Source organism: Ursus maritimus, unplaced genomic scaffold (genome assembly GCF_017311325.1).
Source record: "Ursus maritimus isolate PB19 unplaced genomic scaffold, ASM1731132v1 scaffold_23, whole genome shotgun sequence".
NCBI lineage: Eukaryota > Metazoa > Chordata > Mammalia > Carnivora > Ursidae > Ursus > Ursus maritimus.
The window spans coordinates 32,146,145-32,161,424 of record NW_024424786.1 but is presented as its reverse complement, the minus strand read 5'-3'; the positions used below and the strand labels follow the sequence as shown (position 1 = coordinate 32,161,424).

The window sequence follows — 15,280 nt, the reverse complement described above, 5'->3', positions numbered from 1 at the left end:
TAAAACTAAACTCTGGTAATTTTAATTTGCTATTGCTTTGGTTTTTCAGATGTGCTTTTTAAAATAGTTTTTTTTTTCTTTTTTTAAGATTGGTTCAAATATATGATGTTAAACATCAAATGTAGGTTGTATGGCCAGTGATCAAAAAGTTTTTAAAGTTGCCTTATTCCTTTCTACACAAGGAATAAACACTAAAGCATCCATTATATTTACTAAGTGTATTCCACTGCTTCCATTATCTAGAATAATTATTTATTAATATTGAAGGTATCCAGCTTTTTCTTAAAATAATCAAGGTCAAACTTAAATGGCCCCATTCCCACAAAGCTTATCCTCATTATAACCCGTTTCTAAAACCCAATTCCATGCCCCAAGTCATCCCATTACACACCCAATACCTAATTTCACCAGATCATTTGACTCCCCTTTCATAGGTAGTTGAAGTTTTTCTCGTTTTGTTTGGGGGGTTTTGTGTGTATTCTTTAAATATTGGTGTTCTTCTCTCATCTCCTCAATAAACTATTAACTCAATGAAAATAGGGTCGATTCTTCCTCAAAATGTATTTAATAATTTAAATTTTGATGATGGCAAGGGTAATAGCAGTAACTGAAAACTCATTACAATGTGCTAGTAATTGTACTAAGGACGTTAACGGGATTTTAAAAATTTAATGCACATAATGAACCTATGAGATGATATTATTAATATCCCCAGAGTCACAAAGAGATCATCGACAAGACTAGGCAGCTAGTAACTAGTATAGTAGAGTTTGATCGTGCTAAGATGCTTTACTGACCCTACAATGACTGTGACCAGCACTTCCACACACAACACACAGTAAGCACTTAGTAAGTGTATCTGAATTTTTATTAAAATAATAAAATAATGTACATATTTCAAAATTACACTGAGATTTTGAATTGTGTACTTAGGATACATACTTTTACTTTCCAACTTATACAGTCCACTGTTAGTAGAACCTCAACTGCACCAAGAAAATAAATGAATAAGATAATTTTTATAGTTTTGATTATTTGATGATGGCAAAGTAACACAAAATTTAAAGGATATATTTTTCATGTTTTATTGAAATACACTTATAATTCTGTTTCACTGCCTAACCAATTGAATTTTTGTGCTTTTGATGTCAGAAACACTGCAAGGAGGACTGATTATTTCCCTGTGTGCGCACACGTGTGTGCATGTGAAAGGACAGAGGACGATGGCTGAAGGACACACCATGGCCACAGCGTCAAACCTAATTAGATCTGCATCTTCAGGATTGAGAATAAGAGACAATTTTATGTGCGATGCATTTGCCAGATGTCCAGCATGATCTCATGTTCACCACCTCAGACGTTGAAGCCAGAGGGTCTGAGTTTGAATCCCAGGTGTACCTTCCACAGGCTCTGTGACTTTGGGTTACACACTTATCTCATTGGAACTTAGATTCTTCCCCTATAGTACAACTATTTTATCATACATCAGTAATACATAGTTACTATTATTATCACAATTAGTAATATTGCTATTATTCACTATTACTATTAGAAACATTCTGACACAATTTACAAAGAAACTTGGCAATATCTCCAGGACAAAGCATTCAGATCACAATCTTTAGACCGAATTCATTGACACTCAGGACAAAGTAAGACAACAGCTCACAGCACAAAACTCTGTGACACTGAAATATAAGTTCCACGCTCTGGGCCGTCATCCATGGCATTGACGTGTTCATGCACGTAGACCACTTGTTACAGCTGAACTGATCGTGTGAGAGACTTGATGAAGATCATATATTTAGTGGGATTCAGGGATTAAGTTAATATAAAATGTTACTTATATTTCCTCCAAGACTCGACTCACGCCTAAGGGAATGTCCTATTTTCCACCCACATGCATAACATGTGAAAGAAGAGGCAAAAGGGGCATAGTTCACAGAGATAGCACTGTCCTCATTTTAGAAATACTGAGTTGTGCATTCTCCGGTTTTTGACTTAAAGCTATGATTTTTCAAAACTCCTTTTACACTGTGGTAGACACAGTTCCAAAATGTCCCTCAGGATTTCCTGCCCTAGCCCCGGGGACTGGAGATATGATAATATAGCACATGTTAACCATTACATGTAGAATTACATGTCTAAAGGGATTTCAACAATGTAATTAAGGTTACTGGTATGTTGACTTTGATTTATATGTTTCAATCCTATCTAATCCCACAAGCTCTTTAAAAGAAGAGAATGTTTACTGACTGGTAACAGAAGAGTAAGCAAGAGAGATTCAAAGTACAATTAGAATAAAATGCACCATCCCTGGCTCTGAAGACAGAGGGGCCACATGCAAAACCTCTGGGAGCTCTCTCCCCCTTCCCCAAAAATGCCAGCTAGGAAATTTCTGGAGACAAGGGACCCCATCTTGAAGCCTATTTTCCTTTCTAATGAATAAACTAATTGTTTTTACAAGCAATTGTTCATAAAATCCAAAGGAACAACTGTCATTAGGACCATAAAACTATTGATAAGAACTCTATGAGGACAGAAAAGTTAACTACTGCATACCAGGGATAGTTTTGTTTGACACCATCAGTAGAATAATCAATTAGATAGTAATTAAAAGCAGGGTGCCTGGGTGGCTCCGTGGGTTAGGTGTCAGACTCTTGATTTCAGCTTGGGTCATGATCTCAGGGTTGTGAGATCCAGCCCTGTGTTGGGTGTGGAGCCTGTTTGGGACTCTCTCTCTCTCCCTCTTTCTCTGACCCTCCTCACCTCCCTGCACTGTCTCTCTCTTAAGACAGAAAAAAGAAAAGAAACGAAAAGAAAAAAAAGAAAAGAAAAGAAAAGAAAAGAAAAGAAAAGAAAAGAAAAGAAAAGAAAGAAAGAAAAAGAAGAAAGAAGATAGTAATCAAAAGCAGCTCCATCTGTCACTACCAAATGAAGTTTGTTTGTTTGTTTTCCTCTCTCTTCTTTAGCTAAATCATGTGATTACTCCTTTCTTCTTTTTCTTGAAAACCCCTTGCTTTCCCACATGAGCTGGACACTTTTCCCGGTTCCACCAAAATCTGTGCTCCCCAAATTGCAATTCTGAGACTCCAGATAGTGGCCCGTGTTCTTTTCCAATTTCTCCTCTTTTTCTCAGTTGAAACAACAATGAAGGGACTTTGAAAAAAACAAAGTTTATTACTCACAAGTCACAGAGGGTACATCACAGGTCTGGGGCCACAGTTTGGTCACAGGTACACAGTAACAGGGAGAGACAGAAAGAGCTCACCAATCAGAGGTTTTGCCTTTATTGGGGTCAAGAGTAGGGTACCCAGAATTTGGGGGTTCACCACTGGTGAATTTAAAACATAAAGTACAGGAACAAAAACAAAGTCACTCAAATGGTCAGTTAGGGGTCACCCAGGACTTTCCAAAAGGGGGACTTCACTGGTGGGGCAGCTTGGCCCCTCACCTAGTTGTGTACTTGGCATTATATTCACTGCGTATGAGATGTCTTTGAAATGGATGCCCCAGCCATCAAAGCTTAATGTTAGTACTTAACATTATGATAAAAAAAAGCCAAGTCTCCTGGGTTGTCTCACTTAGTAAAGTGTCTTCAGGTCATGATCCCAGGATCCTGGAATCCAGCTCTCCAACAGGCTCCCTGCTCAGAGGGAAGTCTGCTTCACCCCCTCCCTCTGCCTGCTACTGCCCTACTTGTGAACTCTCTCTCTCGTTAATAAGTAAAATTTTACAGAAAAAAAAAATAAGGCAATTGTCAGGCACTTATACTATGCCTAAATAGGGTCACATTTTGAGGTACTGGGGATTAAGAGTCCAACATATTCTTTTCTTGCGGGACACAAATCAACTCCTAACATCAAATTTCAAGTCCTAGGTAAGTGCTTCATGTCTTCATGTTCAGAGATGCGCATTTTTTTAATCTTAAACTTTTGTTGTTATTGGTTTTTATTATTGTTATTACATTATTATTTGTTGTTATTATTTTTTATTATTGTTATTACAAGCAACAGTAGGTAAAAATTTTAAAGTCAGTAAATTTTTACTTAGGGAATCTCACATGTTATTGTTTTTCACTACTCACCAATGTTGCCTTAGTTCCTCCAAAGTTTGAATTAAAATTTATCTTCAGGATAGCCCCTTTAAAAAGAACATCTGTTTTTTTTTTAATTAAAATGTCTTGTGCAAATTTATGGTATACAACATGTTGATCTGATACATTAACATATTGTAGTACGATTGCCATTAAAAAATTATAACTTGCAAAGATGCATTGAGAACAGTGTATTATCAATAAATGGAAATTATAATATCCTGCAATGCATGTGGAGAAGTGCTTAAGATCACTTGTATTAAAGATATTTCTGGGGGCTCCTGGGTGGCTCAGTCGTTAAGCATCTGCCTTCAGCTCCGGGCATGTTCCCAGTGTTCTGGGATCAAGCCCCACATCAGGCTCCTCCGCTGAGAGCTTGCTTCTTCCTCTCCCACTCCCCCTGCTTGTGTTCCCTCTCTCACTGTCTGTCTCTCTCTCTCTGTCAAATAAATAAATAAAATCTTTAAAAAAAAACATGTTTCTAAGAATGCTAAGAAGCATAAAAATAAAAAATAATACATACATACATATATACATACATATATACCCTATGGTCGATCCTCAGTTGTCATGTCAAGCTTTGATTCTTTCAGTTGGGCTTATTTTCTCTGAATATTTTATGTGAATATGGACACACTGATGACTTCCTGATGGGATACTTTATTACCTAGAAACTTTGGGATCTAATCTCTTCAAACAATTCACTTTAAGGCCCTCTGAATGTGAACAGAGTTTAAAGCATATTCACCCCTATACTAGCATGCCCAAGAATAATACAGACTTTGAGGATATGCCCATACCTAAGATTAAAAAAAAAAGGACTATCGGGTCTTTCATACTTTTGGCAGCTCTCTCTTACAGTTCTTTCCACAGACCTAACAAATAGTTCTGTGAGTAAAGCAAACAACACATTCGATGAGGCATCTCCAATGATGTGGGTCTGCAGAACAAGCCGATCAGGATAGACCTCAACTCCAAACTTCTACTTCAACACACTGTGAAAACACCCCCATCATTAAATGTTCCCCTAGGTCACACTTGTACATGGTGACCATAGAATCCTTCAATTCTCTCATGTATGACATATCGTCCTAGAGCAAGACTGGACTTTCTTGCTTGGTCTTCCCTGTGATTTGAACCTAGTTAGATGTTTGGAAGCAATGAAGGGTATGGGAGGAATCTCAGGAGAAAACCAAATAACATTGTCTGAATACTTGCTCAAATGAGGTAATCACAAGTGTCTAGGCAAGGGAAGACTGTTGCTGCCCTCTTTCAAGGGAGAGGGAGCTACTTATGACAACCAAGAGGATGCAAGATCATCTCTGAGTTCATAGCTCTACCTCTTCACCACACAAATGTGTCTACTTTAGATGTCAGAGTCCTACTCTTTCCCTATCAAAACAGTGACATCAAAAAAAAAAAAAATCCTGGTGAGGTTGCACATTCCATCAGCTTTGCATTTCCACTGCCTTTATCACAAAATTCTGAACCGCAATTAGATCATGATCTCTGTTGGCAAGAGACATGGTAACAGCAGCCATGGGAACTCCATATCAGAAGCATGTCCAGAAGACATTTTGAATAGAGTGTCTTGGGGCAGTACCTAAATTAGATCCAACGTACTCCCCTTTTCATATATGCCTTGTCTTGAAATAGAAGAGGACTTCAACTAAAACTCTGCCAACTAAGATCTACTAAAGTGTGACCCTTGCAAGAGGAAAATCAGCAGCTATGATCAATGATAAACTGCTTGAGATGGATAAATTCTGAATCTGAAAAAAAAATTATGTATATATGTCACTAGTATTCATTGTGGAATTCACGGGATTCCATTCCCACACAGAGAAAGAGATGATTGTTTTCCTTTTGTTTAGTTTTGTTTTTTCAAGCTAAGAAGTTCTTTTTTCCTTTTTTAATTTTTATTTTAAGTAGGCTCTACACATGTCCCCTAACATGGGACATAAACTCATGACCCTGAGATCAAGAGTCACACGCTCTACTGACTGAGCCAGCCAGGTGCCCCTCAAGCTAGGATGTTCTAATGTTCCTAGTACGATAAAGTTAATACAAACTTAGTAATTTAAACATAATTTAGTAATTTATAAACAAAAATTGTTCAAAATAAAAATGCTCATGTTAAATATTCTATATGGATAAAAATGCAAATACAAAAATAGATTGAAATTGAAAAATTCTTAGGGATCATGTAACTCAATACTGCAATGTTGGTGGATGGTGACAAAAGATACTATCCCTCTCCATTGCATAATACAGTTTTTATCCAAATATTTCGGTCTCTCTCAAGTTACCTTCTTTTCTAAATTATATTAAAGCTCACCAAGATCATTCATACCTGCAGTGTAACTATTTCTGTTTCAAAGCCTAAAAAGACTCCTCTGAGTTTTCATGATCTTAATCCGTTATTACATTCAAATTCCCTTTTCAACCATTGGTTGCTTGTATGCTTTACTTCTAGCCCTTATTAATTTGGGCCATCTATGCTATAATCATAATAACCCAATAGTATAAACAAATTATTATAATTTGTATGACCCAATAAAAAACTTAATGCTTCCCCCAAATTAGAAGTGATCATTGTAGAAGCAAAAAGTAGTTTTTATGAAAAGAATAATATGAGTACAACCCCAACTATCAAAACCTTCCTAAGGTAAAAAAATTCCTTCGGAAAGGTGAATATTCACACTACGTTCTGCCACTCTTCTAGAAGGATTTAAATAAATATGAGAAGAAATTGAAGTATAACCCCCAAGAAATAGAAGGGAAATTACCTAGCTTTCAGATTGTCCATTAAAACATGAAGATTGTGCAATTATTTGAATCTGGTGCTTTCTGCTCAGTCAACCAAGAAGAACAACCAAGTTGAAGGTCCATGATCAGACATGATGTGACTGAAGTGTCTAATACAAGGAAGTTATTTGAAGGAGGAAAAGCCTGCCAGGCTGTGGATATAAGCGTATGAAAGTATAACTCTAAACAGAGAACACCTGAAGTCAAAATGAATACGGGCAGGGAAATCACTAGATCACAACCACAGTGATGCTAGGCAGGAAAGAGCTGCAGAGTCACAACAGTGAACTTAGTGAACACACTAAGGCATGTGTCTTGACATGGCTGTTTGTACCTGATGCTGTCTCTTCCTGTACATGACACTGACTCAATACTAACCAGTGTATGTGTTCATTCTTCAAAGAATGAATTCTCATGTCCCCTGATTATGTTAACACCATAATAAAAAGATAACATTCTTAATGGATGTCTAGACAAAAACAAACTATGAAAAAAAATGAAACTCCCATTCATCTTTTGTCATCTGAGATCAACTTCTTCCTCCATAACTTCCTCATGGCATTTTTCACTTCTGCATTCCTCAATGTATAAATCAGAGGATTGATCAAAGGTGTTCCAAGTGTATAAAACACAGCTATCATCTTATCCATGGGGAAGGTGGTTGCAGGGCGTGTGTATATAAATATGCAAGGACCAAAGAAAAAGATGACCACAACGATATGGGAGATGCAGGTGGAGAGGGCTTTTCTCCTCCCTTCAGCACTGTGGTTTCTCAGAGAATACAAGATGATAACATAGGAGCACATCAGCATGACAAAACTCACTGTACAAATGGCCCCACTATTGGACACCAACAGGAGATTGATCACATAGGTGTCTGCACAGGCAAGTTTCAACAAGGGCTGCAGGTCACAAAAATAGTGATCAATCACATTGGGACCACAGAAGGGTAAACTCAAGGCAAGAAAAATCTGAGCTAAAGAGTGCACACAGGACCCCACCCAGGCCATAGCCACCAGCAAAGCACAGACCCGTCGACTCATGATGGTTGTGTAGTGCAGGGGCTTACAGATGGCCACATAGCGGTCAGCGGCCATGAGGATAAGGATGAAAATCTCCAGGCAGCCAAAGAAATGGAACGAAAAGACTTGTATCATGCACTCACTGAAAGAGATAGTGGTCTTCTTCAAAAGGGCATCCACAATCATTCTAGGGGCTATGGAAGTACAGAAGCAGGTGTCCGATAAGGATAGGTGGAAAAGGAAGAAGTACATTGGACTCCCGAGTGTCCGGCTGGTCTTGATTGTGGTAATAATCAGAAAGTTACCCAACAACGTCCCTAGATAGAAAAGCAAGAAAATGACAAACACAATTTTCTTTCTAACAGGATCTTGGGTCAACCCAAGCAGAATGAACTCAGTCACATTATTATTCAGCTGCATGATTTCATGAGCGAGGAGAAGCCAGAGTGTGAATTTGTTGATCTGCAAAAAAATAAAGGAATTAATTCATGGTGTGATGTGTGATTTTATGGATTATTTTAAGAAAAATAAATATTCCTAATCATGAATATTTTAGGGGTAGTTTCCTCCTACAAGTCACCTCAATAGTTTGTTCCTCCATTTATAATGGTCACTTCATAAGGTCATTATGAGTCTCAACAAACTTGTGAAGGTTATATCTATCTTCCTAGAATATGCTACAGATAAAATCTTGGAGCATTTAAATGATTCTGATTAAATTTGTCAATTCAATGAATATAAAGTTAAAAGATACGACTACATCCTATTATTAATGTCATTATTTTTGCATATTTAATAAATCTTCAAACCCATGTGTTGTGGTGTATCATTTGGCATTTTGGATATGTTGATTGCCTTTGGAGGTTCATGATATAAATATAAAATCACACCCCACTTTCACCCCATAAACAATGTCTTCTTCATGCCCTCTTTCACTAAACATTTGCTCCCAGATATTACAGCTTGAAAAGTGGAACAGGAAATACTTATAGCTTCTAAATAATATGCTATTATCTTGAAATGTCCTTATGATATTTAGTATTTGACATTCACTAATGCATATAAGTGAATGAATGCTCTTTGATAGTTGATAATATCTCAAATATTTACATTTCTAATTTTCTCCCTCCCATTTCTGGAAAGCAATCCTTAGTGGACCCAAAATCCCTGAGGTTACATATAAATTATAGGGGATGTTATTACTCAATAGCTCATGCTTTCAGTAATCCAAATTTTAGAGTAAGCACTTTGGATTTGAGGTCATTTAGGGACATGTGACCAGGCAGTTCATGCAGGACCAAATCACGACTATAATCTCCACCAGAGTTCGTATTATCCAGGTAGTGAAAATCCCACATCCTTGTAACAGACGAAAGATTCAGAGGAGTGTGGTAGATAACAGTTATAGACAAGACGAATAGTAAATAGTCAGAATAGACTGCATTGAATTTGTTTTCTATCCTGGCAAAGTCAATGATCACTCACCTTTGAAATTTCACTCCTTTCTTTTTTTTTTTTTTTTAAAGATTTTATTTATTTATTCAACAGAGATAGAGACAGCCAGCAAGAGAGGGAACACAAGCAGGGGGAGTGGGAGAGGAAGAAGCAGGCTCATAGCGGAGGAGCCTGATGTGGGGCTCGATCCCAGAACGCTGGGATCACGCCCTGAGCCGAAGGCAGACGCTTAACCGCTGTGCCACCCAGGCGCCCCTGAAATTTCACTCCTTTCAAATGAAGATTTCTCTTTTTGAATTTGGAAAAAAAAGATTACCACTGACCTCACTTCCAAGAACAAAATCTTTTCTCTTGATCTTTCTTGTAAAAGTGGCGTTGAAAGGGACACTACATGCAAGTAAAAATATAAACTGAAATGTGATGTATTTAAATATAAAATGGAAGACTTACCAGATATTTAAACAACAGTTCAATCAATAATCTCCTTCCTTCCTGGAATGTCATTTCATTTCTACCTACTTTAATTATCTCAAAACTTCAGGACCCAAATTCCAAGAACTCTTCTCTGGAGGTCTTCAGCAATTACTCTGTGATAAAACAAATTCTCACTCCTGTTCACCAATGGCATCCTTTATAGCTTTCCTTATAACATGACATACCATGCTTAAATTTAATCACGTGAGTGCTTTCTTTAGCTTCTTTCTTGGAATAAGAATCTTTGAAAACTATTTATTCTCAGGATTTTGTTCTCCATAGTTCCAACCTTGATGCTTTGTACCATGTAGGTACTTAGAATTTTTTAATTAAATTTTCTCAATTACCTCTTAAAATATATTTATCTGATGGTTTTAGTAATATTCTGATTAGGGAACACAGTCACATCATTAATCTACTGTGGACTTCTATCTATTATGTATGGCAGACAGAAAAATATTCTCCCAATTTATAAATCCAGGAAGTAAGCTGACATCAATTTTAAACAATGTAGTAAACATGGAGTAGAAGATGGTGTATTCTGGAGAACATCACACAGCCATGTAAGATTTGGGGACTCTGACGCCCGTAAAAATGATCATCTTAAACATTAGCATTTTCTACATGAATCTTTAATCCATAAAGAGTGCAAGGAGGGCCTTGACATTTTTTCTTATCTTCCTGCAACTGAAGCGTGTTTTTGTCAATATCTTTGTGGAGCACCACACGTCTATTTTTTCCAAAGACATGTTAACACTTTTCATCTGGTTCTCCAAGGAACCTGATGCAAAAATGAGTTGCAATGATCTGGAGACAAGTAGCACTAGTAAAACGGCCCATCTTTTAATAAGTATTGTACTTAGCTCGACTTTCCTAGCAAATTTAGCTAACTTTGGAATGGCTGTATTTGTCAGCACAGTAACAAACAAACTATGTGTTGGGTTTGGAAGTAGCAGAGAAGATTTGAAAGAAAAGCACACAGGAAAAAAAAAGTGGAGAATAGATGAGGGTGGGATATAGAGTGTCAGGTGGAACATTCCATCCTATGAATCTGTTTTACTGCAGCGGCCACGGGGAAAACTACTGTTTTCCTTAAGGGTTTTTTCAACACCTCAACCCTCCATGATTTGGTTACACTAGACTTCTATCTTTGGGATTATCACTACACTGAATTCTATGCAAAATCCACCATTCTCTGTGGGAAGGTTAACGAGCTATCCCCAGATTCTATATCCCTTAAGGAAACAAACTGAGGGTTACAGAAGGGAGGGTGGTGGGATGATGGGGGTAACCAGGTGATGGCTATTGAGGAGGGCACAGGTGATGATGAGCACCGGGTTAAACCTAACGAATGAATCGTTGAACACTACGTTAAAAATGAGGGATGTACTATATGTTGGCTAATTGAACATATTAATAAAACATTTAAAAAAAGAAAGCCTCCCACATATATGACACATTATCTTTCATTTTCATGATATCGTGTTGCCTCCACATTGCCATGTTTCCTCTGAACTTTCCATGAGAAGTAGTTATTCAGCTCTCAGACTAAATCTCCAATGTGTGTCAACTGCAGATTAAATTCTTATCATATTATTTTGGAAACATATAAAGAACAATAATTCCATACTGTGATGTACAACGTTCTATTTATTTTTTTAGACTTATTTATTTATTTTAGAGAGAGAGAGAGAAAGAGAGAGAATGTGGGGATGAGGGGTAGGGGAGAGGAAGACTCTCAAGCAAACTCCCTACTGAGTGTAGAGCTGGACGTCGCTCTCAATCAAGGACCCCGAGATCATGACCAGAGCTAAAATCAACAGTCAGCTGTTCAACAGGTGGAGCCACCCAGGTACTCCACAACTTTCTATTTAAAACTTTCACTTGGAGATGGGAAAGCTGGCATTCTCCAGAATCTGTCAAGGTCACTGCCTCAATTGACCTTTTCTCCAAATTCTCACCAGGCATAAGCGCTTCTGACTTTTAATATCCATACTGAGGACTTATGTTCCTCAGCTACCTTACATGAAAAGAATTCGTGAGCCTTTCCACATTCTGCTACCTCAAGAAACTATAATAAACCTTACAACGTGAAATTCATCTTTCTATCCCTGCACAACAATGGAAAGCCACACAAAGACTTTCACATACCCGGTACTTATAAAATACTTGTTGAGTTCAAAAGATTATTTTTTTCCAAAGCTTATATTTCATCTTACTTCTTTTCTATATTAACAATAAACTCTTGCAAAAAATTATTCTTTTTTTTTTCTGTTCCCTTCTCAGAGGAAGTGGGAACAATAGTCATAAAACATATGGAAATATATTTTTAAGTATGTTGGATTATTCTATAACGACACCTTTCTGAGTACAAAGGTGTAAGCAATCTGTCACTTACCTGTTAGAACCCGGTAAATTAGTGCCGAATATTTCCATCCCTTTTTGAAAGCAGCCTTTCCGTAGAACACCAAAAAAAAAAAAAAAAAAAAAAAGTCCTTTCTGTATCCCAGAGGGAATTTTTAAACATAATGATATAAAATATTAGCACCCAAGAGAATACTATTCCCTAAAGTTGACCCTTCTTTTGTAATCAGAAATATCCCAGATGTTGTAATACATTTAACTTTTGGTTCATCCATTTAGCCCATAGTAGAATAGGTTAACCCTCTTCAAAGTCAAGTACCAAATACAGACAAGGGTTTTGTGGTTTTAGGTGTCTCAGCCTGACCAAAGACACAAGGGAACAAAGGAAAAAACAAATGAATGATGCTAGAGAACAGGAAGAAGAAAAAACAGTGTCCTTGGCAAAAGGAGGATGTGGTTGTCCAAGAAACTACTCTGATCCAACTCAGTGCCCTAAGTTGATTTTCTGTGCTTTGGGAGACAAGCTGCTCTAGCTCTTGTAATTTATTCACAAGTATAATCCAAGGAAAGCAGTGCAGTGTCCTATAACCAGAGGTTTTATTCTGTGTGCTACAGCCAAGCCCCACTAAAGAACCAGAGATTTGTAACAATTGATCTGAGGATTAGTACATATACTGAACAGATATCCCATATTATTTCAAATTCATTTCCATTTGTTTCATTAACTAATATAAGTAAAAAGACACTTGTTAAGGAATTCATTTTATTGAAATAATTTCATCTCACCAAATGTTTATTAAATGCCTTTTATATACTATCTCTTTATCACTTTATATAACTTATATTTTTTCATTTATGTAACTATTCCATGAAGTAAGTATTAACAATCACATTTCATATGAAACAAAAAGGAAAAACAAAAAACTAAAACTCACGAAAGTTAAGCAGCTTGTCAGTTTGCACATTTAGTAAGTTGAGTGCGAAGATCTGTATTAATGATTCTCTTTTCTCATAGTTCTTCCTCATTCCACACTTTTTCCTGACACCAGCCTAAACTGAAACCAGGAAGTACTAGAAAGTAATGATGAAGGAAACTTCCAATGGCTAGCAATGGTATCTCATGTTGAGGAGTTTAGAATTCATAGTAAAGCAATGTGAATAGCTTGAAACACAGGTAGGTAGCCATAGAATATATGAGTGAAATGTTGAGTGGGCACTTGGATTTTTTTTAAGTGTGAATTTCAAGTTAGGACTGTAGAACTAGATTTTGATATTACTATTTGTAAATGATAGTTAAAATCAAGAAATTGGGTGAGGTCGCTCCACATACCCCCTCCAAAAAATCAGATAGATAGCGTGAAGAAGTAAGCCAACAACAAAATGCAGGGTTACATCAACCTTTAAAGGCTACTTGAAGATTTTTAAGAAGCATGTTCAAAGAATCGTGAGTAAAATCACAAGAGGACAGTGATTTGGAACCCAAAGGAGTAGAGTTTCAGGAAGGAAGGAATTTTCTGCATAAGGAGACCACCTGAATACTAGTGCCTAAAACTCAGATGCATACAAATTCCAACTGAAATGATCAGTTACTGAGAAATTAAAAATAAGAAAATTTAGCATGAGAACCAGAAACCAAGAATTCAGACTTTATTCCTCAAATTCTTCACAAGTTCTATGAACTTTAAATGCTCATTGAGAGTGGGGATCACCACTATCTTATTCTCCACCATATCTACTAGTAAGCATTGATAAACAGTTTATCATGCACTAAATTATCTATTGGTTACGAAGTGAATGAATGAATTAACCAAGTACACCAAATTGAAAAAATATTTAAGTGATAATTTATAAGTACTTCTGAATAATTACCCCCCATGATGGTAGATGAAATAAGTTGAAGAGATTCTTTCTGGACTACTCTAAAACTACTAATTTACAAAGACAGCAGATTGAAGAGAGTTCAGGTCTTGGGAGACAACTAATAATCGTCTAGGAGTCCCTCCAGTGATGTGCCTCAGTAGCACTTAGTGTCAATGGCACTGAGACACTGAATCCCACTAACCATCAAATAGGACCTTGAAAATGTCAGGTTGTCTTCATAATACAGTGTGATAGTTTCCATGAAGTGGTGTAGAATGTAGCATCACTAGAGAGGACCTTTGGTGGACATTTGCTGGTTTGATGAAACATATCTAACACTTCAGCAGGTACACCTTGCCTGACTCCTGAAGATGCTGAAGATCAGCTATAAAAACCGTCTTAGTGAAACCCAACCGCTTTTGCCTGAAAGGAGTTTGTCTTCCTTCTTTGAATGAACCTTGATTTTCCTCTGAGGACCCACAAATTCTCCATTTTCAATATGAGTTATGAGTAGCTTTATACCCCAAGGGTGGGAATATGACTCCTGTGTGGTCAAACAGAAAGCATTTCCCCCAGTTGTAATGATTAGGTCAGGGGTCTATCAGCAAATGAGATGGAAACTCAAAACTTTTGTTTGGACTCTTAAAAAAAGTCATTATTATTTTCCTAATAGAGTTTCTGGAGTAGAGATCCAGAACTCTTGCCTGTGATCTTGCCGTAAATGGAGAGAACCTGATTTAAAATTGAACCAAACGCCAAAAGAAGCGGAGCCAGCAGATAAGCAGAAGAAACCCATTCTTACCATTAAATTTCAGCTATAGAATCCACCCATTTCCAACTATTTTATCATCTTTTATTTTATTCATTTACTGTTTTTTTGCATTCATTTAAATAATATAATGAATACTTTTAAACTTAACTCTATCCCAAGAACTAAAATATTTCCAGTAATTAAATCCATTTTAACTATTCCCTATCTTGTCCCCTGCTTAAACCTAAAGGTAACAAATATCCTGAATTTTGAATGTATAACTATCTTGCTTCCTAAAAATAAAATATCTTTATCATATATATATGATATGATATGTATATAAATATCTTTATCATATATATATATGATATGATATATATATAAATATCTTTATCATATATATATATATATATATATATATATGTATATATATATGTGTTGGTTGGTTTT

At 36.6% G+C, this 15,280-nt stretch overlaps 1 protein-coding gene and 1 non-coding gene across 2 annotated transcripts; both read right to left on the bottom strand.

Moving 5' to 3' along the window:
• Positions 1-4,944: 4,944 nt before the first annotated feature.
• Positions 4,945-5,069, bottom strand: LOC121104876. Its single transcript, XR_005837250.1, has one exon. It is a non-coding gene; the product is annotated as a small nucleolar RNA SNORA18 (small nucleolar RNA).
• Positions 5,070-7,413: 2,344 nt separating this feature from the next.
• Positions 7,414-8,346, bottom strand: LOC103672252 (olfactory receptor 4C16-like). The gene has a single exon (XM_008700920.1). It carries the CDS (start codon positions 8,344-8,346, stop codon positions 7,414-7,416), a length of 933 nt encoding a protein of 310 aa, XP_008699142.1.
• Between the last annotated feature and the right edge of the window lie 6,934 nt (positions 8,347-15,280).

Excerpts from the sequence above, each read along its gene's own strand:
- LOC103672252 (XM_008700920.1), bottom strand. The coding sequence starts at position 8,346 with ATGCAGCTGAATAATAATGTGACTGAGTTCATTCTGCTTGGGTTGACC.